The sequence below is a fragment of the Malassezia globosa genome (genome assembly GCF_000181695.2).
Source record: "Malassezia globosa CBS 7966 chromosome Unknown mgl_sf_1.1, whole genome shotgun sequence".
Lineage (NCBI taxonomy): Eukaryota > Fungi > Basidiomycota > Malasseziomycetes > Malasseziales > Malasseziaceae > Malassezia > Malassezia globosa.
This window is the reverse complement of record NW_001849874.1, coordinates 1,245,220-1,268,795: the sequence shown is the minus strand read 5'-3', so window position 1 is coordinate 1,268,795 and position 23,576 is coordinate 1,245,220. Positions and strand designations below refer to the sequence as shown.

General features: G+C 52.8%; 13 protein-coding genes across 13 annotated transcripts; 7 read left to right on the top strand and 6 right to left on the bottom strand.

Moving 5' to 3' along the window:
• Positions 1 to 120: 120 nt before the first annotated feature.
• On the top strand, positions 121 to 630 carry MGL_0565 (uncharacterized protein; the record flags this gene model as incomplete). Its single annotated transcript, XM_001732738.1, has 2 exons — positions 121 to 130; positions 323 to 630. The coding sequence occupies 2 exons, from the start codon at positions 121 to 123 to the stop codon at positions 628 to 630; spliced, it is 318 nt and encodes a 105-aa protein (XP_001732790.1).
• Positions 631 to 829: 199 nt separating this feature from the next.
• Positions 830 to 1,930, bottom strand: MGL_0564 (uncharacterized protein; the record flags this gene model as incomplete). Its single annotated transcript, XM_001732737.1, has 1 exon — positions 830 to 1,930. The coding sequence occupies one exon, from the start codon at positions 1,928 to 1,930 to the stop codon at positions 830 to 832; it is 1,101 nt and encodes a 366-aa protein (XP_001732789.1).
• Positions 1,931 to 2,280: 350 nt separating this feature from the next.
• Positions 2,281 to 4,503, top strand: MGL_0563 (uncharacterized protein; the record flags this gene model as incomplete). Its single annotated transcript, XM_001732736.1, has 1 exon — positions 2,281 to 4,503. One exon carries the CDS (start codon positions 2,281 to 2,283, stop codon positions 4,501 to 4,503), a length of 2,223 nt encoding a protein of 740 aa, XP_001732788.1.
• Positions 4,504 to 5,880: 1,377 nt separating this feature from the next.
• MGL_0562 (uncharacterized protein) lies at positions 5,881 to 6,462 on the top strand (the record flags this gene model as incomplete). The annotated part of the gene is made up of 1 exon (XM_001732735.1): positions 5,881 to 6,462. One exon carries the CDS (start codon positions 5,881 to 5,883, stop codon positions 6,460 to 6,462), a length of 582 nt encoding a protein of 193 aa, XP_001732787.1.
• A 40-nt stretch (positions 6,463 to 6,502) lies between these two features.
• On the bottom strand, positions 6,503 to 7,327 carry MGL_0561 (uncharacterized protein; the record flags this gene model as incomplete). The annotated part of the gene is made up of 1 exon (XM_001732734.1): positions 6,503 to 7,327. One exon carries the CDS (start codon positions 7,325 to 7,327, stop codon positions 6,503 to 6,505), a length of 825 nt encoding a protein of 274 aa, XP_001732786.1.
• A 1,999-nt stretch (positions 7,328 to 9,326) lies between these two features.
• MGL_0560 (uncharacterized protein) lies at positions 9,327 to 10,448 on the top strand (the record flags this gene model as incomplete). The annotated part of the gene is made up of 1 exon (XM_001732733.1): positions 9,327 to 10,448. The coding sequence occupies one exon, from the start codon at positions 9,327 to 9,329 to the stop codon at positions 10,446 to 10,448; it is 1,122 nt and encodes a 373-aa protein (XP_001732785.1).
• A 743-nt stretch (positions 10,449 to 11,191) lies between these two features.
• Positions 11,192 to 12,157, top strand: MGL_0559 (uncharacterized protein; the record flags this gene model as incomplete). Its single annotated transcript, XM_001732732.1, has 1 exon — positions 11,192 to 12,157. The coding sequence occupies one exon, from the start codon at positions 11,192 to 11,194 to the stop codon at positions 12,155 to 12,157; it is 966 nt and encodes a 321-aa protein (XP_001732784.1).
• Positions 12,158 to 12,196: 39 nt separating this feature from the next.
• Positions 12,197 to 13,894, bottom strand: MGL_0558 (uncharacterized protein; the record flags this gene model as incomplete). The annotated part of the gene is made up of 1 exon (XM_001732731.1): positions 12,197 to 13,894. The coding sequence occupies one exon, from the start codon at positions 13,892 to 13,894 to the stop codon at positions 12,197 to 12,199; it is 1,698 nt and encodes a 565-aa protein (XP_001732783.1).
• A 1,001-nt stretch (positions 13,895 to 14,895) lies between these two features.
• On the top strand, positions 14,896 to 16,500 carry MGL_0557 (uncharacterized protein; the record flags this gene model as incomplete). The annotated part of the gene is made up of 1 exon (XM_001732730.1): positions 14,896 to 16,500. One exon carries the CDS (start codon positions 14,896 to 14,898, stop codon positions 16,498 to 16,500), a length of 1,605 nt encoding a protein of 534 aa, XP_001732782.1.
• Positions 16,501 to 16,570: 70 nt separating this feature from the next.
• MGL_0556 (uncharacterized protein) lies at positions 16,571 to 18,682 on the bottom strand (the record flags this gene model as incomplete). The annotated part of the gene is made up of 1 exon (XM_001732729.1): positions 16,571 to 18,682. The coding sequence occupies one exon, from the start codon at positions 18,680 to 18,682 to the stop codon at positions 16,571 to 16,573; it is 2,112 nt and encodes a 703-aa protein (XP_001732781.1).
• A 1,033-nt stretch (positions 18,683 to 19,715) lies between these two features.
• On the top strand, positions 19,716 to 20,423 carry MGL_0555 (uncharacterized protein; the record flags this gene model as incomplete). Its single annotated transcript, XM_001732728.1, has 1 exon — positions 19,716 to 20,423. One exon carries the CDS (start codon positions 19,716 to 19,718, stop codon positions 20,421 to 20,423), a length of 708 nt encoding a protein of 235 aa, XP_001732780.1.
• A 252-nt stretch (positions 20,424 to 20,675) lies between these two features.
• Positions 20,676 to 21,836, bottom strand: MGL_0554 (uncharacterized protein; the record flags this gene model as incomplete). Its single annotated transcript, XM_001732727.1, has 1 exon — positions 20,676 to 21,836. The coding sequence occupies one exon, from the start codon at positions 21,834 to 21,836 to the stop codon at positions 20,676 to 20,678; it is 1,161 nt and encodes a 386-aa protein (XP_001732779.1).
• A 336-nt stretch (positions 21,837 to 22,172) lies between these two features.
• Positions 22,173 to 22,697, bottom strand: MGL_0553 (uncharacterized protein; the record flags this gene model as incomplete). Its single annotated transcript, XM_001732726.1, has 1 exon — positions 22,173 to 22,697. One exon carries the CDS (start codon positions 22,695 to 22,697, stop codon positions 22,173 to 22,175), a length of 525 nt encoding a protein of 174 aa, XP_001732778.1.
• Positions 22,698 to 23,576: the final 879 nt, after the last annotated feature.

The window sequence follows — 23,576 nt, the reverse complement described above, 5'->3', positions numbered from 1 at the left end:
TGTGGCGAGTGCCGGGTGCTTGGTCCAAGTGGAGTGGTGAATCGAGTCAGTGCCCTTTAGGAGGTGACGAATCGGCCGGAAGTAGTACTACTATTCGTGACCTCGTAACTTGTCTGAACCATGGCGGTCGGTACGTTCATGCATTTGGCAAGCACAATATTTATTCAAAGTACCACGAAATTTCCGTTTGCTTGAGGAACTAGAGAAAGGTGAAAAGGGTCTAGGGAATGGCTCCTGCTCGTATGGTCTAGCCGAAAGTGATGACATACGTATGTGGACAGGCATCCGTCACGGTGAATTCACTCTAACCATCAACATACAGTTATGACCAACTGGAATGCGACGATTCTCGGTCCAGCCAATTCTGTGCACGAAAATCGGATCTATTCATTGCGTCTTGTCTGTGGTGATTCATACCCGCAGGTGCCACCAGAAATTTGGTTTGTTACAAAGATCAATTTGCCATGCGTGGACCAGTCGAATGGTCGCGTGCGACCGGATCAATTCATGCCGCTTCTCCAGTGGCGTACCGACTATACGATGGAAAGCTTATTGGCAGAGCTGCGTCGCATGATGGCATTACCTGCAAACCGAAAACTTGCTCAGCCACCGGAAGGCACTACATACTAGCGGAGAAGAAAGCTTTTTGTCTGGGAGAAGTAGTGGATGTGCGTGTCTGGGAGAAAGAAAAAAAAGAGAAAGAGAGAAACAGGCGGACAGAGAGAGCTCGTCAAGTAAGCAAACCTATCGGGGAGTACTTAGACTCTGTTGCTATTCATCTCGTCCCACTTTCAAGGCCCACTATTTTGATACACACATTTCTTGCTCATTACGCATTGTTATGCCGCCGAATCATGTGGATCATGCTGTGTGCCAAAGTAATCGGATCTGACAAATCCGCTTGCTCGATTCCCCATGCACAAGCTCGCTCCAATGAAGATTCCGTAACAGTAATCCCGTGGTGGACAAATGCAGCAAGGGCTATGCAAACGATTGTGATGGACCGCCGGGTTTCCGTTGATATAGGCTCATTGACATCACTGTAAACGCCATCAATGTCCATAGCAACCCCACGTCCGCCAAGTCCTACACTCTCGTTAGCTCCAACCTGCATTGCCGGAGGGGCAGCGACACTGTGATGCCCCCCTTCGCCCTCAGCCTTTGCGACGTCGAAGTCAATATGTTTCGACACCCACACGTATCCATTCAGTCCTAACAGTAAATCAATCCCATGCTCGGGCAACTTGTCCAGCGTTATGAAGTGACTTTTGTGCCTTCGGACCAGAACTGGTGGTATTACAGCCAAAGCGCCGTTCCGAAGCTTCCCATATCGTAGTGATCGCGTGTGCAATCCAACACTTCCGTCTTGGAACACGGACTGTACCTCTGCAACGACCAGATCACCTTCCTGGAAAAACATGCGCATCTGTAATTCGTCTGACTCTAGCTTCTTGCGCTGGACGCCGCCCGGTAAATTGACGGACGACAGCTGTAACGATGCATCGGTGGTTGTGCCGATGTCGACTTTCCATCTTCGCGATTGCACTTCCATGATGCGTCCGACAACCAAGTCCCCCACTTCTGCGCGGTAGCGCGTGCGGATCGGTCGCACCGAGATCAGCTTATTGACACGCTCAACAATGCCGCTCATTGAGGACACGATCTCCGAACTTGACGGGTCAATATAACACCCATGACCACGCATGTACTGGGTACTGGGTGCGACTCCTTGTCCTGGCATTGTCAAAATTACCTGTTCATCATCTTCGTCGTCTTCTTCGAGAATATGGTCAGGAATACGCGCATCTTGACTGTACCGGGCGCTGCAGCCTGACTTGTACGTGTAGGAGGATGCCGCGCGTTGCGTCTTATTTGTTGAGAGATTAAACGTCCCTCTAATGCAAAAGGGAGACGGGGAAGGCGCCGCCATTCTTGCCACTACCCTGCTTTGAGCTAGCGTGTGTCGTGACGTTATACCGATTTGGACAATTCAACGCGAGCGCTCTCACTCGCGAAAATCGGCCGGCGTAAGGCTTGTATCTTTGTGGTGGAGAACCTCGCCAGTCGCTCAGAGAGGAGGCTTGGGATGCCACCATTTCTCTGTCTCAAGGGGCCTTTGTATAGGAGACGCTTAGTCAGCTACACGTCTATTTTGTGTCGTCCCCAGGCTCCTTCGTAGGGTGCACCGAGGATCTTTCGTGGCGTCTAGTCACCGGCGCGTGCCTTAGAGCATCAGATTGTGTGTGTGTGTGCGCGCGCGCATTTGTTTCAGAGATCGTCATGGATGATGCTGATCGCTCCGGAAAGCGTAAGCGTTCGGACTCGTCCGGGGATGTAGCGACGCAATTCGATACGTCTCAGAACGATGCGGCGTCCAAAGGAGAAGCGTTGCGCTCTGCCATGGCAAAACTGGCAGAAACGCGGGCTGGTGGAACGTACGTACCTCCAGCTCGTCTCCGCGCTTTGATGGAAGAGGTTGCACGCGCCGATCCTGGGAGCATTGAGTTTCAGAGAATGAACTGGGAAGCATTGCGCAAGAGCATCACTGGTTTGGTGAACAAGGTTGCCGCTGATAATATCAAGTACATTGTGCCGGAGCTATTCGCCGGAGCGAATTTGATTCGCGGACGTGGTCTTTTCTGTCGCTCGATCATGCATGCCCAAGAATTATCGTTGCCGTTTACGCCAGTTTTTGCCGCGCTTGCTGCTATCATTAATACCAAGCTCCCATTTGTTGGTGAGCTGCTTGTGACTCGACTCGTGTCGCAATTCCGACGCTCTTTTCGACGTAATGACAAGCCCAAGTGTCATGCAACACTACTATTTCTCGCGCATCTTGTGAATCAGCGAGTCGTGCATGAGTTACTGGCCCTCGAGATCCTTGTGCTGCTTCTGGAGAACCCGACGGATGACAGTGTGGAACTAGCTGTGGCGTTCATGCGGGACGTGGGCGCATTTCTAACAGAAGAAGCACCCAAAGCGTGCCACACGGTGTTTGACAGGTTCCGGGTTGTGCTGTACGAGGGCGATATTAGCGTGCGTGTACAGTACATGGTGGAAGTCTTGGCTCAGACACGCAAAGATAGATTCCAGGACCATCCACGCATCCCGGAGGAACTTGATTTAGTCGAGGAGGAGGATCAGATTACGCACCAGATCAGTCTGGATGACGAGCTGAAGGTCGAGGAGGGGCTAAACATCTTCAAGGCTGATCCTGAGTTTGAGGCAAATGAAGAAAAGTATCGACAAATCAAAGCCGAGATTCTTGGTGAGAATAGTGATGGCGATGAAGAAGACGAGGAGGAAGAGGACGACGAGCCGGAGGGTGACGACGCGGCCGGGGACGAGGAAGATGACGCTCAAACGCAGCTGGAAATCCAGGATCGGACTGAAACGAATCTTGTGAATCTTCGTCGCACGATTTATCTAGTGATCATGTCGTCGCTCGACTTTGAGGAATGTGTTCACAAGCTCCTGAAGCTGCGAGTGCCTGATCATCAAGAAATGGAGCTATGCAAGATGGTGATTGAGTGCTGCTCGCAGGAACGAACATACTCGAAGTTCTACGGACACATTGGAGAGCGTCTTTGCAAGCTTCATCGACATTGGAGTGGTCTGTATGAACAGAGCTTTCACACGTACTATGACACGATTCACCGCTACGAGACGAATCGTCTTCGAAACATTGCGCGGTTCTTCGGCGCACTACTTGCAACAGACAGTATCAGTTGGGCATGTTTTGAGGTGGTGCATATGACAGAGGATGAAACCACGTCTTCATCGCGCATCTTTATCAAAATCTTGCTGAATGAAATGCAATCTCTTCTTGGACTCAAAACATTGGCTGAACGGTTCCGCGAGCCATCCATGCAGGAGTATTATCGGCACATATTCCCAATGGACCATCCTAGTGACACGCGGTTCTCGATCAACTTTTTCACGAGTATTGGCTTAGGCGTTGTTACGGAGACGATGCGCGAGCGCCTCAAGATAGCGACGCAGCTGATGATGGAGCGGCGAGAAGCCGAATGGGCGCGACGTGCTGAGTCGGAAGGCATGTCATCTGACTCGGATGGATCATATTCACGGAGTTCCCGCAGTCGCTCATATTCCAGCTCGTATTCGGGCTCGTATACACCAAGCTCTCGTGGACGCTCATATTCACGGTCACTGAGCCCCCGAGGACGTTCTTATTCACGGTCACCGAGTCCTCGAGGACACTCTTACTCGCAGTCACCACGTCCTCGGCGATACTCGTACTCACGGTCGCCAAGCCCTCGAGGACGCTCATACTCGCGTTCCCCAAGCCCTCGAGGTCGTTCCTATACTCGCTCCCGCTCGTATTCGCGCTCTCCCTCCTATTCGCGCTCCCCGAGCCCGGATCGTGCAGAATTGCGTCGTCTCCGCGATCCATATCGCGATGATCACCGCTATCCTTCGTCTGCCCGCTCGCAAAGTCCACGAAGGACGACGGCAATGGCGTCGTCCCGGTATCGTGATTAGATTGCGTCACCAATCAGTCGATGTCCTCCACCTGGCCCATCGCCTGCACGGCCTGTGCGTCCATCGTAGCCACCATATGCTTACTTAAGTACACTAGTTGTAGCTGCACTGACCAATCCATACCATCGATAATGTCAAAACGGTCGCGAGTTCGGGGCCCATCTTCGGCCCTCACAGATTTTCTTGCTGTACGTGCGTCGTGTGCTGATCTCAGTCGCAAGGTATACGCGCAGGTGAAATCAATAAACAAGGCCAGCAATTTGCGCGCCGTGACGCGTCGTCATCGACCGATCACAGGGCAAAGAACGAGCATGTGACTCGTCAACGACCCAGAATCCCGCAGGGAGCATCCATGCAGTTCGATGAAGAAGACGAAGCGGAAGAAGATAGTGATGGCAATATGAGTCAAGTCGATGGCCAGCAAGCGGCGGAGCAAGTCTTGGATTCCGCGCAAGCGTCCCGTGCTCGTATGAAGATCCAGGCAGGCAGCAGCACGGATTGCGGCATGTGTGGTAAACGGTTCACAATGACCCGCTACACGTACGTACACGGTGATAACTAATAAGACAGCTACGTCGATCCACACAGCGGTGCTCTGTGTTGGAATTGTCATGAATCGGCTGAGCCATCCGGCAAGCAACAGCAACGGCTGTCATCCAAAGTCTCAGGCTCTTCGGCGAAACGTGCACGCCGCGGCACTACCGTTGGATCCGTTGTGGATATAGCTGTGCAAGATGTACCCACACTACAATCACTCTGTATTAATGTACGTCCCCTCAATCACTGTAACTGACTGATCAGATCGTGGCAGAGTGGATTGACCACATCGGCGCACTGGGTGTGATCAGCGAACGCAGTCGGCATGGACTAAGTCGTGTCATTAGCAAGAATCGCCGCTTGACGCCACGAACATTGCCTCTGTTCCTTGGCAGCTCTGTGCGGGACCTGCGATTATATGACTGCAGTGGTACGTTTTTACCCAGGAGTATCGACTTACCAAACGTGCCGCGCTTATGCACGTACTTCACAGCACTCAACAGCACATCGCTGCAAACAATTGCATCGCTGGCACCCAACATTGAGCGATTGCAGCTCGATTATTGCGGTCAACTCGACGCACCGGCGTTCAGATCACTATGGCGCCTCTCACACCTTAGGCACCTTGAGCTGTATGGTCCTTATTTGGTGCGGCGGGAAGATTGGCTCGAATTTCTACGCGAGCGGGGTGAGCAACTAACGTCATTTCTCATTCGCGAAACGCCGCGCTTTGATCGCACATGCATCGAGACACTTGCTCAACATTGTGTGAATGTGACGGAGCTTCGTCTTGCTCAGGTCGGAAAACTGGATGATGAGGGGGCACAGTGCCTCGCAGGTATGCGATGCTTATACCATATAGACCTGTCACAGCCGGGTGTTTCACAACCTGGCGTGCCGCCTGCTTCTCTTACCGATCAAGGCGTAATACCTGTGCTGGAGCGACACGGAACGCATCTTCGTTCGCTCCATCTCGGCAAGAATGAAGCTCTGAGTGACGCAACCATCGATGCTATTGGCGCGACGATTGAGTGTCTTATCCTGGACTTCTTGGCTCATGTGCATGAATCAACATGGATCCGACTCTGGCACAGATGCACGCAGCTGACCTCGGTGTCTGTCCGTGGCATTGGCATGACAGATGCATCACTTGAAGCACTCGTGCGGCATGCACGATCTCTCCAAGTTCTTAACATTAACAGCAATGATGACTTGACGCCGGCTGCTTTTTACGCGCTCGCTGAAGCGCGTCTGCCTCTAAAGACGCTTGATGTTGGCTTTGTTCGGTGTGTGGACGATTCTATCCTGTCCATGCTCGCAGATGCCATGCCCACGCTCAAGGCGTTGTACGTATTCGGATGCCCACGAGTCAAGCACTTCTCGCGTGCCGACATTACGGTTGTAGGCCGTGAGCAGCGCTAGTGAGAAAATAGGGCAACAAAAAAAGGTCCTTTGCTTTTTTCTATGCATTCCATGAATCGCGCGTCCATACCGTCGTGCCTTCGGCATGCAGATGTCCTGCTATGCTTGCTCCCGACCAGGCAAGGACATTGGCTGGCATGTATGTGGCGGAAGCGTTAAGTACTTGCACACGCATCGCGTGGGTTGGATCTGTGGGCATAGAAGCCGCGCCATACTGCAAAGCTGAGGTGAGTCCGGGCTTCTGGAGCTCTTGGACAAATCGCTGCGTCCATCCAGGGATCAGACTCGAACCTCCGGCCAGTAGAATGGAGCCGAGCAATTCGCGTCTCGTATCAAGGGGTAGTCGTGATATGCATTGCCATACGCACTCAACGACACTTGCTTCGTCTTCGTCCCCAGGCTCCCAAAACACTTCACAGGCACGCTCACGCAACCATCCAGGGACATGAAGTACCGATTGGCCATGTACCCGAAGGCTCCATGCACTGGTGTTTGTGGCGTGCTTTGCATACTCGGAAGCAAATGCGTCCACATCCAGCGGCGACACCGTCGTTCGCGAGCAGGTACAAGGCTCACCTACGAGAAGAGCCCTTGTTTGTACCTCATCTATCGTTGATGGATGCAAAACATCGTCGATAGGTGCCGTAGTCTCCGCGTGTCGTGCCAGGAGCGCGCGAAGTGTGCGCGACAGAAAGCGACCTGCACGTGGCGTCGTTGTGATAAGGTTCTGCATGGGACGTCCGTCGTACACTGGCATCACACATGTCTCTAAATGCCCCACATCAACCACAAGGGCAGATGTACGTCCTACAGCGAGTGTGCACAATACATGCGAGTCGACAAACGACACACTTGGCACATGCATGTTGGTAAGAAGCACTTCACACAAGGCGTGCTGCACAGCATCGAGGCACAATGGACTGTGCACCAGAAGCACACGGTATGTCTTTGCATCTGATAGGAGATATCTGGTTGTGTGAGTCGAGTACTTAATAAACTTGCATTTTGCGTGTCTATGTATGCAAAGAAGCTTACTCTTGGTATACATGCCGTAACAGGCGGATAAGTGCAAACACAAGATCGGTGTGTCTCTGTTGCAAAGTACGTGTATTCTCTGCATGCATCCAGTCGAGATCCCATAGGGCATCTGCCTTGGGTTCTCCCCATATACGTGCACAAAACGCAAGGGCGTCAAGCATGACACGCGGTTCCGCATCACCACTGAACCCGGCACGGCAGATCCGGCTACCGAGATCGATTACGATACGCTCATCTGTGCCAAGCAGGGATGGGCGATGCCATGGAAGTGGGTGAGGCGAAGCAGCTAGAGCTGCAGTCGCGGCCGCTGCAGCCGACGACCTCTCTAGGCTGGCCATGGACTGGAAACAGATGAGATGTCGCCAAATGTATATAATATACCCAGACTTTCTCCACATGCATGCTGCAGCTCTCACATTACAGTCTACGTTGGGAAGGTGCATGTGTCAGTATCATCATCAAACAGACGATGGTCAAGCTCTTCATCGTACGTACGCAGTGCCTCGTTCCACTGAGATAGAGTGTAAGTAAATACATGCAGGAGTAGTCAACGTACAGTTTTCTCGAAACTCTTTCGTGTGCTCACCAAAGTACTGGACTTGAGTTAGTTCGTTTTCGCTTACGTTTCGGCCACAGGGCTTTGTAGCTCCTTGGACATCACCTGCATGGTATACTTACGCGTTGAATCTTGCGATTGAAGCGCTTGTTGCGCTGATTGATATATGTGCCCTCAACGTCCAAGTCATCTTCGCGCCGACGACTACGCCTCTGGATCTGTTCGTGTCTGGGCGCATGTGTGAGCAACGACGTAATAATGCCGAATACGTACTCATGGTTGAGGTGTTTGACGAGTCGGTCTACAGCGCTTTCTTCAGGCTTATGGGTACCGTAAGAGGCGATGGCAGGCGAGACAGGGGCATCTTTTGCAGGTACTAGTGCACGACCATCCGAATCGTCGGTGGATGGCGCAGACAGCGCCGAGCGGGAATGCGATGACGTAGCAGAAGTACTGCATTTCTCCTGTTGCTGCCTTTCTTCTTGCTCTTTCTGTCGGATATACGCGGATCTGTCTGGCGTAAACTGTTTGAGTTGCCGCAAATATGAACGCTCAGCAAGGTCCTGGAAATCTTCAGCGCGTGAGCATACAAACGAACAGTCCATTTTTTTCATAATGAAAGACATACCTATCATGCCTTTATCTCGTGACCGCTCTTTCTCCTCGAGTCTTTTCTCCCAGGCTTCATTCTCCTCAATGGTATATGTCTTTGCTCGATGGCGTTCGATGTTTTCACCGCGCTCGAGTAAGTCGCGGTCTTCTAAAATTCGCTCCGCTTTTGCCATTTGAAATGCATGCGCGGTTGACTTGCGTTGCGACGCCTCGCGGTGTTTGACTTGCTCGGCAATGACATCACTTCGATTTGCCGAAGACGAGTCTCTCAGTCTACGCTGCAATTTATGGAACCGCTCACGACGATCATCATGTGACTTGGATGCTGCATCTGGCGCTGATGCAGACGTCATTGTGCTGAGCGATCCAGCCCCGACCGCAGAGTCTGGCCGCCGAAACTTGGTTAGATGCGATGTGAGTTTCTCCACAGCAACGTATTTTGCCACAACTCCAATCTAGAGATGTGTGTGTGTGATCGCTGCGGGGTGGAGATCGCTAACACGCCTGCGCGGCCAACAACTGATAGCTTTCCTTTCTTGTTTGTGAAAAAAAAAAAAAAAATAGGAAAATGTTTCAGGCGATGCAGCACGCGTGATACACGTGCTGCATCGATTCTTGTTCCACACTGACCTAGGACGATCCGACTGCGTGTCGAAGTATGAGTTTGGGTGGTGATGCAATAGAATCCAACAGGAAAGTTGTCGTGCGTGATCTGCCGCCGCATCTCACGGAAAATGTGTTTTGGGAAGCTGTTTCTCCATGGGTGCGCTTAAAGGCAGACCCTGTCACGAACGAGCCTAGAACAGCGAGTCGGACTGCATTCGTTCAAGGAAAGCGGAGCGAGCAGGCGTCGGAGGTAGACACGCTTTCCGTGGCTTACATTAACTTCAGTGACTTCAAGTATGTGCTTGACTTTGTTCAGAATTTTCAAGGTCACATATTTCGCGACAGCAAAGGTCAAAACTACCATGCTTTTGTGGACAATGCGCTCTTTCAAAGCTACATGCGCTGGGCTCCAGACAAATATGGTGAATCTACCGGTACTATTCAGCAAACGCAGGAGTACAAAGATTTCGTTGCCTTTCTGGAAGCCCCATCAACCCTGGCGCCGGCGCCAGCACCAGGCTTGTCTGCTTCTGAAACTGACTCGGACAAAGCTAGTATAACGACTCCTCTCGTTGAATTCGTGCGCAAGCAAAAACAGGGAGCGCAGGAAACGAAGAAATCATCGCCAGCCAAAACCGAAAATAGCAAAGGGCAGCAAGACGCATCTACGTCTAAGCACAAAGACAAGAACACAAGTACCAAGGCGAACAAAGCGTTATCGAGGGATGAGATTCTCGCCAATGTGAGTGGTGTGCCACTCTCAAAAATCGAAGGCATGAAGACTAAGGCCAAGAAAGAACTCTACAAAAAATCAACTGCGTCAGCGCGCACTAACCAAACCGATAAGGCTCCTGGCTCACAAGCCTCATCCAAAGCCTCTTCAAAGTCTGAATCTAAGGCAGACTCAAAGATATCCATCTCAAGCGCACCATCAAAGCCGTCATCATCGTCAACGGCACCATCATCCTCTCATGCACATCAGACTCGCCACGCTGCATCAAATGAGAATACGGGTAGTAATCGCCCCAAGGCGGCAGCCAAGAAGGCGCCATCCAAATCTGATACAAAGAAACCGCCCAAACCTCGCAAGGCTAAGCATAAGAGCTCAGACTCTCAGCCACATACACCATCGGCGCCACCGCGCATCACAATTCTCAAGAAACCACCGTCGTGATCGTGAAGGCACATCCCATGATTAGTCATTATTACAAATGGTCGATGCACGGGCAGGGAAGTTGTGTTCGTCAAGGGGGGGGGTTGGTCGATCGTGTTCGACTCGTCTCACCGAGATTACGTGTCGGCCAAAGTGGCGGGCGGGCCTTGTGTGGAAGAAGATTAAGCTGTGGAGTGCTCTGACGCAACTTGATCCCGGTTCGTATGGGCCGCGGCGATGTGCCCAAGATATGTGTGAGAATGACTCAGACCGCGCCGATGCTTTGCATGTGGAATCAGAACTGATGCTTGGGACGTCACACGCCAGTGCATTGGCTTCCCAGCCGTCATCACCATCGCAGCCTCGGCTCTCATTGTCACATTCGCCATCGCCCCCTTCTCCGTCTAGCGTGCGGTCATGCCGGATCTGCTTCGATACCGAGATCCAACACGGCGATAGATGGATCAGTCCATGTCGTTGTCGTGGGACAATGAAGGTGTGTACATAGCTGCATGTGCTTACGCCCTTGCTCGAAGTACGTGCATGCGTCGTGCTTGGACACTTGGCGCGCCAGATCGCATCGAGCAAAGTCGGCACTGGTTTGTGATCAATGTGGTACATCTTACCAGCTACAATTGACGTATTTAACACGCATTCTGTCGTCGCCATGCATACGATTTGTTGTATCATTTCTGGTATTTGTCGTCCTGACACAATGTCTTGGATCTGTCGTTGACGTATCTCTTCATCGATATGAACCAGCCATGTTTTCGGGCCCACATCCACTTCGCCTTCAGTCATTGCAATTTGTGCCGGAAAGTTCCGTGCCCCTGATCCGGACGACAGCTGACGAAGCCAATAGCATGTCACTTCTTTGGGAAAATGTACTGGATGCGTTGGACGATGACGTCGAGGCAAATGAGGACACAGACCGCAGCAGCTCGAACGAGGATCCACTCTCGTCGTCATCATCGTCGTATCCGTCATCGAGAAATCACGTGTATCGTCTGGGAATATTCCAGCCTGCGATCCTCCTTCAAATTGTTCAAGGCATCATACAGCGCTTGTTTCAGTCTGTTGTGTTATTGCATCAACATACGTGGCTCTCATTGTCGCCCAATCTCCGCGAAGGATCCGCCATTCTCGTCCAGCGGGTTATCACGACAGCGTATCTACAAGCACCCCATACTGAATCTTTGCACGCTGTCCCGCTTACATGGCGAGAGCTTTTTTTTTGGCATGCCACACTTGGCCTTGCTCTCATTAGTTTGGCGGTGCATTTTCATACATTTGTCGTTGTGTCGTCAGTGGGTGCGTTTCATTTCGGCACACCGTTTGTCGCTGTAGGCGCATATCCTCTTGTGTCTGACGCCGTCCGATGTACTGTTGTTTGGGAAAGTGTCAGCTTTGTGGGGGTCTTGCTGCTAGCGATGATTCTTTGGGGAATTGGACGTGCATTTATTATGATATGGGGCAGTCTGTTGCGCGTGTCGAACTGGTGCATTGCAAACACGCCACATATTGTTGTCGATTGGGTCGACACAACGATGCAAGCGAACACGGCGACGCAACAAGGCTCGTTCGTGGCGGCCGCTACAGCAGTGGTCTGGCGGCCTGTGGCATGGTTTACATGGTTTATAGAGCGTGTGGTTCATGGACATGCTGCACAACGGGAGGAACTAAGAGAAGATCCACGTTGGGTGTGGATGTTGGCGCATGCCGGCGATTAGCTATTGTACATGTAGTAAATGTGGGAAGATAGTTTTGTCTCACGACCCGGATGAGAACGCTGAAGACCGCCTTGTCGAGTACGGGGTTTGTTGCAAAGGGCGACGAGGACGCTCGGGATAGTTCTCCTTGTTCTGTTGCGAGGATTGGCGGCTAGGTGGCTCCGGCGACGACAAATGCAGCAGTGAGCTAGCCCAGTTGGGCATTTTCTGTGCTGAATGCTGCTGTAGCACACTGGCATGTGGGTTCTTGCCTCCGCGCGATGGTACGAACGGTTTGTTTGACCGTGTCTGGAATGCAGGCACCGTTGGTCTTGCTGATGCTGTTGATACAGATGGGGGGATCGTCGGTGTCCCGGCTCTCTGTTTGGGCACCTGAGGCGTTGCTCGTCGCGTTGGCTCAGCGGCCCGCGAGCGTCTTGGGCGCCGTGGCGTCGGCGCTGCTTTGGGTGTAAGAAGAGGCGAGACAGGTGAATCTTGTATCGTCGAGTTCGAGTCTTGCTTTTGCCCGTGGTTAGGCTCCGGATCGTGCTGGACTTGATCCTGAGGTGGCGTAGCTGGGGGCAGAGTGGAAGGCGCCGGAGAAGGATGCTGCGTGCCTGTGTTGGATGAATCTGGCGGCAGTTCGTTTTCGTGCTGCTGGTTGACATCGCCGCACCGCTTCGACTCGGAAAGCTCTTTCGACTCTTTTGATGACTTGTTTACGCTTGCATTAGGACCGGTCTTGGGTGGCTGTGACGGCGATGATACTTGCCTAGCTGTGCGAGTAGAACGGCGACGTTCCTGTGAGGTTCGGGGTTTCTTTGCATCAGGTGCGTCGCTCTCATCCGGATCGGGTTTCCGCATCTTGGTATTGAGCTTGGGAAGCGCATAATTGATGCTTTTCCGTGCCCGACGTGTCCGATCTGGCACTTCGTCGATAAGGCCAGGGTCCATCGCGATGGATGTGCGTCGAGAGCGCTTCGGTTGGGGATGAGGCGGCGTCGATGGCGTCGTTCTCTGCTTGGTATCATGAGCAGATAGATTCTGCATGCTAGGATCGAGCTGGTGATCCATTTCACTTCGGCTGTCAGATCCAGAGCCAGTATTAGACGAAGGATGAGACTCTGATTCCCCTTCGTGTAGGGACTCGTGTTGGAGTACATGGTCGTGCTCATGCTCATGCTCATGTTCATGTTCATGTTCTGGTATAAGTTCGTCTTCAACGAAAGGTTCCTGTTCATACTCATGCTCCATATCCATTGCAAACACAGGCTCACATTCCTGCTCTTGCCCTTGCTCTTGCTCGGATACAGGATCCACGAACTGCTCATATTCTTCAAACTGCATGTCACCATCATCGCCGACATGTTGTGTTCCCGCCGAGTCATTAGCATCTAAGCGAAACACATCGTCCACCTGCGTGCTTTGTCGCCGGCCATGCGTTCTTCGCGTTACAGATATAGGACACGTGTCACCACGGAGGGGTGAAGCGACGCGAGGTGTCGAGTCCTGTGATGGTGTCCAGGCCTCACGCGTTGGCGTCTCAGGTAGTGGTGACATATCTTCGCTCACCTCTGCAATAAATTCAGATGCCAATGGTGTTGCATATGCGGCAGGAACGCGCGTAGTAGGCCGGTCGTCTTGCAGGACAATATGTGAACGAGACGGAGGCTGCGGAGGTGTGGGCAAAGCGGAAGTCGCACGCTCGCGAGCTGCTAGCGGTGTGCGCACGCCACAATCACGCAGTGCATGCGCCATGGTTTCCCATCCGACTCGCACACACTCCAAGGTATATTCAAGGCAGCGCACATGAGCACTCTGTCGACCAGCAGCAAGCTTGTGCTCGGCGCACTCACTTTCAAGTTCTAGTACGCGTGCCTCAAGCTCACGAATCCGTGCGTGAGCAAGGGCATTAGCTTGCACAATATCACGATTCTGTGCCGCATGTTTTCGACGGTCTGGATGTAAGAAGGTCTCATTGTTGCCTTAACACCGTGGCCTGTCGATACGTACACTGTTCGAAATTACTCAGGATCTGGTCGAGATACATGCCAGATACGCCGTTTACGGATTCAGTCCCTGTGCCTGAGAGTCTTGATGACTCTCGGCGCGTGAGTGGCACCATTGTGGATGTATTTGTTGTTGGTCCGCCCGCAATATGTTGCTTCGGCTCCTCAACGACGACACTGAAAAAATAGCGGCACACCAACACGTTCGTTCGTCCAGCCGCGGGTGCCATTGATGCACACGCATCCACCCACCAACACCGATTCGCTCGCGACGCGTGTGATGCAACACATCACGTGATCCCATCACGCCCTGAATCCCCCCTCCCCAGCTGTCCCTGGTTTGAAGGCTGAGGTGGAGGGTAGGCGGTTGAGCCAGAGAGGCAAGCAGTTGGGTGGGTCAGGGCAGAGCAAGGCAGAGCAGGGCACGCAGGTTGTGGCGTCGGACACTGGGGCCACGACACCAAGCGCCGCCGATTCCCACTGCTGTGAAGCACACCTGCTGAACCGTGTCTGCCGAAGAGTCGGGTCAAACATTGACATTCAGAAACTAGCCGCTGTCACAACATGGATACACGGCACTCCGGTCGTAATACGTACGACGAGTCAGATATTCAATTCATACTCGAGATTCTGCGCACTCAAAATGGGAACTTCAATGTGTCAGAATTAGCTCGCACCCTGCGAGAACTGCGTCCACGACATACGTATTGGAGCTATCAATCATTCTTAACAAAAAACCTACGCTCAGGGATGAATCTCATGGCGAAAGTGGATACGATCAATGCTGGTCCGTCATCTGTACAAGCTCTTCCCATGGTCATGCGCGAGATTCGCACGTCCACGTCGTCAGCGCCCTCAGGCATTGCTGCAACGGCGCCAGGACCTGCCTCACCCCCATTGCCTCCCACACAGTCCGCTTCATCTTCACCGATCGCATCGCAGTCTGTTTCGCCGCCATCACGACGATCGCCCTCGCTGAATACCTCCGTGAATGGTGCGAATCGTGAACCGAACGATGAAAGCGAAGAGGAAGAGATGGATGAAGCTGACTTTCAGGCATTTGAGGCTCAGTATCGAGGCCAGACAGACCCAGCCTTCGTGGAACCTGGAAGCGCGAGTGCAGACGACCAAACAGCACAGATGCAGCTGCACGAGCAACTGCCTGCTGCTTCTGCGCCTACGCACCACCGCGCTCCGCGGATTCGTCAACATGGTGATCGCGTGAAGCCTGAGCATGTCCGTTTGCTGATCAGCAAGCTCGTAGAGATTCTCGATACGGCAAGGATGGATGTACCTGATGAAACACAACTCGCTGCAATTCAGGTGCCGTCTGCCGTGTGGGCAGAGCTTGCTGAGACTGTGCCAGATCGGACCCCATCTGCATGGAAATCATTTTTTGATGAAGCCAAGTCCCAGCTATGGGAGTCAGCCATGCAGCAGCACGCCAGCCGTTTGGCGGAGGCTCGGTCATCCGGGCATGCGACTGCCAACGGCGAAAGTGCTCAACATGAACCTGTCTCAGACGCCAGGCCTCCGATCTCAGGACGCTCACCCACTCGAGAACCTGCGCATGCTCGCGCGTCCGAGTTTGTCCCGACGGAGCCGGCGCGCAATGCATCTGACGCACTCGATGCACCACGTACGGCCTCACGTTCAGCCGTGGTCGAGTCATTCTCGACTCCCTCAACCCACAAGCCGCACGACGTGAGGCCGTTTGCGAGCACCTCGACAGAGCCAGTGTCAGCAAGCGCGGCGAATGTACATACGCCGCAAGGCCAAGCGATTCCGCCGTCTTTCACACCTGCCACTGTGCGGATAGGCCAACGAAGTGGGCATCATGATGCCAAGGTTCAAGCGCGTGAAGCGTGTTCTGGATTGCATGACGAAGAGCCGTCGCCAACGATGGAGCGGCGGCACGGCACGAGTCCAGTGACGCCAGGCTCGCCCATGCCGAATATGTCGGTGTTTTCGCGTCTGATACGTCCACACCACTCGATTACGCGTGCAGAACGACATCGAGCACGCGCCTTGTACGAAGCTCATGTGTGGGAGCTCTGTGCCGATTATGGCCTGAGCCATCCAAAGCAGCTAATGCCGTTTATGACGCGAGCAAATGGTGATGTTTATCGGTGCCGACACAGACTACAGCGTTACATGGAACGATTATCACACAAGTATCGACTCGGTATACCTACATTGATCGAACTTTTGGAGGTGCATCGAGGAAACCTGAAGCTCCTCATTCAGGTACTAGACATACAACAACGTGCGTATGCAGCGCAAGCAGCGCAAGCGCAAGCGCCCGAAACGCAGCACGCGACGCAGGCGCGGCAAATGTCCGAGACACCCCAGTAATCTTTAGGTTCTGCGCCACGGGTACATTGTGCTGACGCTTCCACACACTTTTATTCTTTTTCGCCTAATACTAATCCCACTCCGACACACACACACGCTGCTTCTCTTTCTCTGCCTGATGCACCCATGCTGGCTTGGTCTTCCTGGTAAAGGGACCACCACGAACCAGCAAGTTTCTCCACCATCCGAACCTGTCGAGCGGTACTGGCCGCTCCTGGTTGGTATGGTAATGCTCGCCCATGGAGTATGCCCGGCGAGGAATATCGTCGGCGAGCGAGGTTGGTATCGGTACCGTATTGGGAGCAGCACCTTTTTCGACTGCCTGCAGACCCAAGGCGCGGCGCCGCTTCGCGCGCAAGTGCAGACCTAACTTTAAGAGGGCCATGGCATCTGGTGTATCACGACGGCCCACCACCGCTGAGAGGGGAGGTGTCTCGCCCCGCAGGTCAGCAGGACCGTAAGTGCCAAGATCTGTCCATTTGGTGCCCGAGGCCTCAATATCCCCCATGTCTCGAAACAGGCCTTCCGACTCAGCCTTCGCCAGGATCCGCTGGACACGCCGCTCGATCCTGGCTCGCGACTTGCGAATCCGCTTAAAGTCGCGGTGATACTTGTTGTCCCAAATCGTATGGCCCTTATGGAAGCGCGCATACGTCTCAGCTTTGATAATACCGATCGTTTTCGGATCCAGGCACAAGTACGACATATGGTCCTCGCGCTCCATCGGCCGGATTTTTCCGTCTCGTGCGACACGCTCGCGAATCATGTGGTCGTAGTACTGCGGCCTCTCGAGCGGCACTCGCGCCGTATACTTGTTCTCCCCTGCAGGTGCGCTGCCCATGGAATTAGCAATAGCTCCACTTGTTTTCAGCGGCGCACCCGTGACATGCTTGATGAAGGAAGCCATACCACGGTATGCGTGGCGTGCAGCAGCCGTATACATAAACATCGGAAAGACGTGGCACTGCCCATCAAAGAGCTGCAGATGCACATTGGTCGGCGTCGCATTGAAGCGCTCGGCAGCGGCGCGCGTGTGTGGGAAGAGCTTCACAAAGTCCGGGTTGGTGGGATATCGCATTGGATGTGCGGCTTTGTGTGCAACGTAGACAATTTCATCGCGCAAGACCTCGTCGTCACCGACCATAATGTAGAGCGGTGGGAGGCCACCAAGACTGCCTGCCAAGGCGGGCGAGCAGAGCGGGTGACGCAACTGAGCATTTGTAGCATAGAACTGGACCTGGGATGTAATTTTGATTGGCGCTGCCCCATTGGGCTGCGGCACAAATATCGGGCGTGCGTGCCAAGGGATGTTGTCCATATGGCCTTCACTAGTTGGCTGCCGGCCGCGGCGGCGCACAAACGATTGTGAACGGCGCACAAAGGCGCCTGTTTCTCGAGGAAGGGGCCATAGCAGACTGGGCCGATGGATAAAGCTGTATGGAGGAATATAGTCCGTTTTGGTGTTTTGTAGAATGGACGGGAACGAGTGTGTCAGGTCGCTCCAGGGCGATAAGAGAATCGCACCGGCAGGTGGGGGGAGCCCAAGATCACGAATGATCTGCAGCAGTGCAAGTGCTAAGCCGCCGCCCGCACTATCGCCGCCAACAACTATACGCGACGGGTCGATGCGCGGATGCAGAGCGCCAGGCGGCGGATCTAGCAAGTACAAATACGCAGCCAAGCAGTCTTGAATCGCGCATGGGAAGGGAAATTGTGGCGCTTTGCGATAATTTACAGCCAATGCAAACCCACCAAACTTCGTTGTCATGCGATGAATGACGTGTTTGTGTGTGTTGACGGAGCCGAAGTAGTATGCGCCTCCATGAATATATAAGAGAACGCGTGACAAGCGCTCAGCTTCCTCAGCGGTATTTGCGAAGCGGCCCGGCTGCCGCGTTGCGTTCGGATCAATATGAGCTGTTGGATGCTCGTGCCGTGGATTCACACGCGCTGAATCGCGTGTGAATCGATGCATCAATTCTGTCGAATAGCTGGTTTTCTGCCCATGTTTAGACATGACAAGATGGTAGTCTGAATAGTGAGCAATCCAATGTGCAGGTATACCAGATTGACTCCGCATCTGCCACCATCGCGAGCCACCAATAAACGACTGTATCATATCTGGTCCAAAGTATGTGTGCAAATGCTCCGCAGCCTTGTGGCAGCACTCCAAAGGGATCATGACTTGCTCGTCATAACACCATGGCGGTAGTGGTACTGGCTGGTCGGAACTAGTAACGAGCGTTAGTACCTGCGCAGACTAGGGTGAATGTGGCGGAAAAAGAGTCCCAGCAATAGCTTGCCATTGAACCGGGGAAACGAACGTACATCTTTTGGGCATCCTCAGTTGTATGATGAGTTAAATAGATGGCAAGTTTCTTAATCAGATGGAACAACCTGCGTGTGAGTGCTGATGCATCGCCATGACGTACTGGTCGTATAGGAACTCGTTTGCCGTTTCGCGCGGTGCGCACCATCCAAATCCAAGAAAGAACCGTACATAATGCCGCAATGCATTCTATGCGAGTGTAAGTCAAACAGGGGGAATGGAGAGGCAAGGGTGCAGCTGCGCTGCTGCCGCCGCGGTCCCGCTCGGATTCACACACCTTGATAAGCGTCGGCGTCACATGAACTAGGACACCAAGTGTCGAGATGGTCATGGATGAATGCTCCCCAGGCCCCTCGTCCCACTTAGTTCCTTAAAATTCACGACAACGTAAAATGCGCAATTTGACAGCGAGAGTCTAATGTTTAAGACCTGCCGCAAATAGGCAAAGTTGGGGGTTGGGGGGATTTGCTCGATCACAAAGCACGTGGAGTCCACGTGAATGTCGATCACTAGGTGACGAAGCTTTTTCTGCATGCGTGTGCCATGTACTCGAATCTAATTGTGCTGACGGCGTCGGCTATCACTTCGTTTGTCTTGTGTTGCTCGGTCGCACAATTCGTGACTAAGGCACTGGCTCCGACTCACTGGATCTTTGCTGAGATGCACACTGCCTTTTCGTTCATGGATTCGCGTGTCCTTGTCACTTTTCTCGCAGGACTTTTGTGCTCTGTCGCGCTCATGTACGTGTGGGGCGCGTTCACGAGCGTGAAGCCAGCGCTAAATAATGACGAATGGCGTGCATTCAAGTTGATTCAACGCATCGCAGTTTCAAAGTCGACCAGTATGTACGTGATTGTGACTTGTCAAGACTTGTGGATGCAAAAACATGCCCAAGCGTCCGTCGCCAGCAATACTAACGCAACGCAGATACCGCTTCGAAATTCCTCACAAGTTTGGCCTCCCCGTGGGACAGCACGTCTCTATGCGCGCGATGATTCGGGGCAAATACGTCATGCGCTCTTACACGCCCATATCGGACAATGACGCGACTGGCTATGTCGATTTCTTGGTGAAGACGTATGAAGCTGGAAATCTATCGCGTGTGTTTAATAACTTGAAGATCGGCGACACTATGCAGATGAAGGGGCCAAAGGGTCGATTCAAGTACCTTCCCAACATGACGGAGCGGATCGGCATGGTCGCGGGTGGTACGGGTATTACTCCGTGTCTGCAGATTCTTCGGTCTGCGTTGGCCGACCCAACTGATAAAACGGAATTTAAGCTTATTTATGCTAATGTATCTGAAGACGAGATTCTCATGCGTAAAGAACTCGAGTCGCTTCAGCGCAAGAACCCACTACGCTTTTCCGTGTATTACTTCTTGAATGTGGCCCCGCCCAACTGGCAAGGCGGCGTTGGCTTTGTGACGAAAGAAGCGATGGCCGATTTTCTCCCTGCAGCCTCGTCTGACTGTCGGATTCTCATGTGCGGTCCACCGCCCATGATGAACGTGATGAAAAAGCATCTCGTTGAGCTGAACTACCCAGCTACGGGTGACATTAGCCATGGTGACGACAAGGTGTTTGTATTTTAAATCATATCTACGTAGCCAAATAAGTACTTCTCTAATACACGAACCAAACTAGTGTCTACGTGTCCGTTCAGACCTGCTTTTCTCATCGCTGGTCTTGTTTGTATACAAGACTGCATGCTTTCTGTATGTTCTCCTTCTCCCCTGCCACTTTATCTATTCACCAAATACTTTCTCTGAGTTTCCACGTCAAGTGACTTCGGAGAAACATAATGTCTCGGGTCAAGAGTGGTCAAGTGTACGCTCACACCTATCTTATGCACCATTTTTTTCGGCTTCAGCAAGATGATGGCGGAATAGTTTTTCAGCACGAGCCCAGACAGCGCCTTCTCCCTCAGCGTGGTCCTGTGCCAGTGCATCCGGTCCGTCGTCACCTTGAATTAGTGGTAGCTGCAGAAGGGAAGGAAGTAGGTCGTGGGAAAACGCTTCGGAGGATTCACGCGGCAGCAAGGTCGGCAGGTGATCGATCGAGATCACCTCGAGGTTGTCAACGCCATCCACACGCACGGTTGGTTTTTCAAACGTCGTGTTTACTGAGTATACGGGGATTGGGTTGTTTGGATTCGTCGTATCGCAGCTGACGTCGACGATCATACCGAGGCGCCGTTGTGAGCCAGCGGCGGCAAGCAAGTCCCGATTGATGAATGGTGGAATCTTCTTCGACAAGTAGATGCAGTTGATAAACAAGTCCGAATTGGCAATTTCTTGATATGGTCCACTCTTGGCCGACGTTTCTTGGATGTCCCACCGAACAATTTCGTCTGCTTTGAAGCCCGATTTCTCCAGACAGTCAATGGCGCCACGTCCACAGCGTCCTAAAGCACCAATCACAAGCGATGTTACACGCCCGTCTGAACGATGAGCGCGGATCGTTTCGACGGCCGCACGTGTCTGCTCGAGAAGGGATGATTCGTTTGGATACATGGTCTGCTTGCCCAGCTGCCGGCCTTGCACCTGCTCAGCCAAGGCCAACAGACCAAGAGCCGCACCTGCAAAGCCAGCGTGCCATCCGAAAGCTGCAACACGTCGTCCATTTGCATCTTCGAGGAACTCGAGATCATAGAGCTTGCCACCGCCTCGCTTGAAGCGTGCGAGTACGTCCACCCAGCCATCTTGTTGCTTGTAACAGTGTGCAAACTGGATGTGCGTATGCTCCAGATCGGGTCCTGGCGTGTCGAGTTCTTTAAGACCTAGAATAGGCGTCGTGCGTGGGGCACTCGGCCATGTATGGTAGTCAGCAAGATGACAGCCGACCTTTTCAAATTCGCTGTCATCGAAGATTCGTTGCGGATCGCGTTCAACGGTTATGTCAAAGCCTGCATCAATGAGCTTCTTTGCCGTCGTTGGCGTCAATGCCGACCTGTGCTCGGCAGTTTTGGTTTCACAACGAAGCCAGAGTGGCTGTGCAGGCGCCATTGTATTGGGCTACGAAATGCGATATGGGGGGTGGGTGAGGGGAGAGGTTCGAACGTCAAGAAAGATGTTCAAAGCGGAGAAAGGTAAGGGCCGAGATCGAGTGAGTCAATGCGCGTGTGACGTCATTACGCCGCCCTTCACTGCGCTCGACCCGACAGAGAGAACACATGCTGACTAACCGTGTAGTCGCGAGCCTTCGTGTTTCTAAAGCATTGATCAAATCGTGGCAAGACAACGAACGATGCTGTCATTGAAGAGGACGGAGTTGTCCACCGCAAGCATCTTACTTTCGAGCAAAGTGTACATGCTGGTAGTTGATTCATAAATTTCCTGCTGTTAGGGAAATAGCCCCCAGTCTACGATATGTAGTGAACTTGCTGCCTGTTGGAGCACACTCCAATCAATTCGCGCGCAAGTGGGATCATTGATTGAAAGAACCAAGTCTACGTTTTTGGACGGAAGACGCCACATCGCGATGGATATTTGCACACGATCTTCGTCGGATGCTTTACCAAACTTTCGCACGATCTGAAGACCCTGTGCAAGTGACGGAGTGGGTGTTGCTCCTTGTGCGGGATTCTGTGGTATACACGTGGTGGATGCAACCTTGAGAATCTGGGATTCCAAAGCGCTGTTATCATGCGCCAATGAATCAAAGTGATAGCGCACGCCATGGTCCATCGCATCAGCATCCGTAGACGTGCCGACGCATTGCAAGACCTCCACAATCACACTCACATCCGAATCGCGGGAGAGCAGAACTTCTTGGTTGTCGGGGACCTGACGCAGATCACTTGCATCCATATAGTTGCCATCTAAATGGATGCTTATGGCACCACCAAATAATTGATAATGAGGCATGACCACGAAAACTTGTTTTGTGGAGAGGATCAAGTGGTGGGGACGTCGAAGGAATCCGGCGCGGACGCGCTAAAGGCAGGCAGACGTGAAATATATTATGTTATTTGAGCAGCCACGCGGCACAGCAACTGCAGACCTATAGCATATCGTGGCTTGTTCGCGGTTTGTAGCCTTTGTCTTCGTGTTACCTTAGAATACGGCTCCTTATTCCCATGCCCAAGTCTTTCTCATGGCGTGCCTCAGTGTTGCGGATTGCAACGCAGGCTCAGAATATATCGGCAGCGACACTCGGGAGCGTGCTTATCGTACATATGGCCGCACCGGTTGTCGCATCGCTCGCTCGTGGATCTGTAGGGCTCGATATGGCAAATCAGACTTTGCTGCTGGGCCGCGAGTATTACCAGCAAGCCCTACTGGAGCCTGTTCTCGTGTGGGGATCGCTATGTGTGCATCTAATATCGTCAGCCATCCGTCGCTCCATACTTCCACGAGCCCGCGTGTCCTGGCTTGAAGCTGCACGCGACGCTGGCTGGTGGCAGAAAGTAGCAGGCACACTGCTAGTGCCCGTCCTTGCCATTCATGTATGTGTGAATCGGCTCGTTCCGATGCAAGACTCGATGCCGATCATGCAGCTATCTCCATCGGAGCTCGACATGTCACACGTCAGCGTGGGCTTTGCACGTCATCCAATGATTATGTGGTGTATCTACACGAGTCTTTGTATCGCTGGAGCCGCTCATATAATGGGTGGTGGTGCAAAAATCGCGCGTCGTCGAGGCATGCAAACGCGCATTTCATATGGGGTGCTGGCTGGTGTCGGCCTTGCAGGGATGCTACTGCTGGGTACATACACAATCGCAAAGAACGGCGCCATAGGTG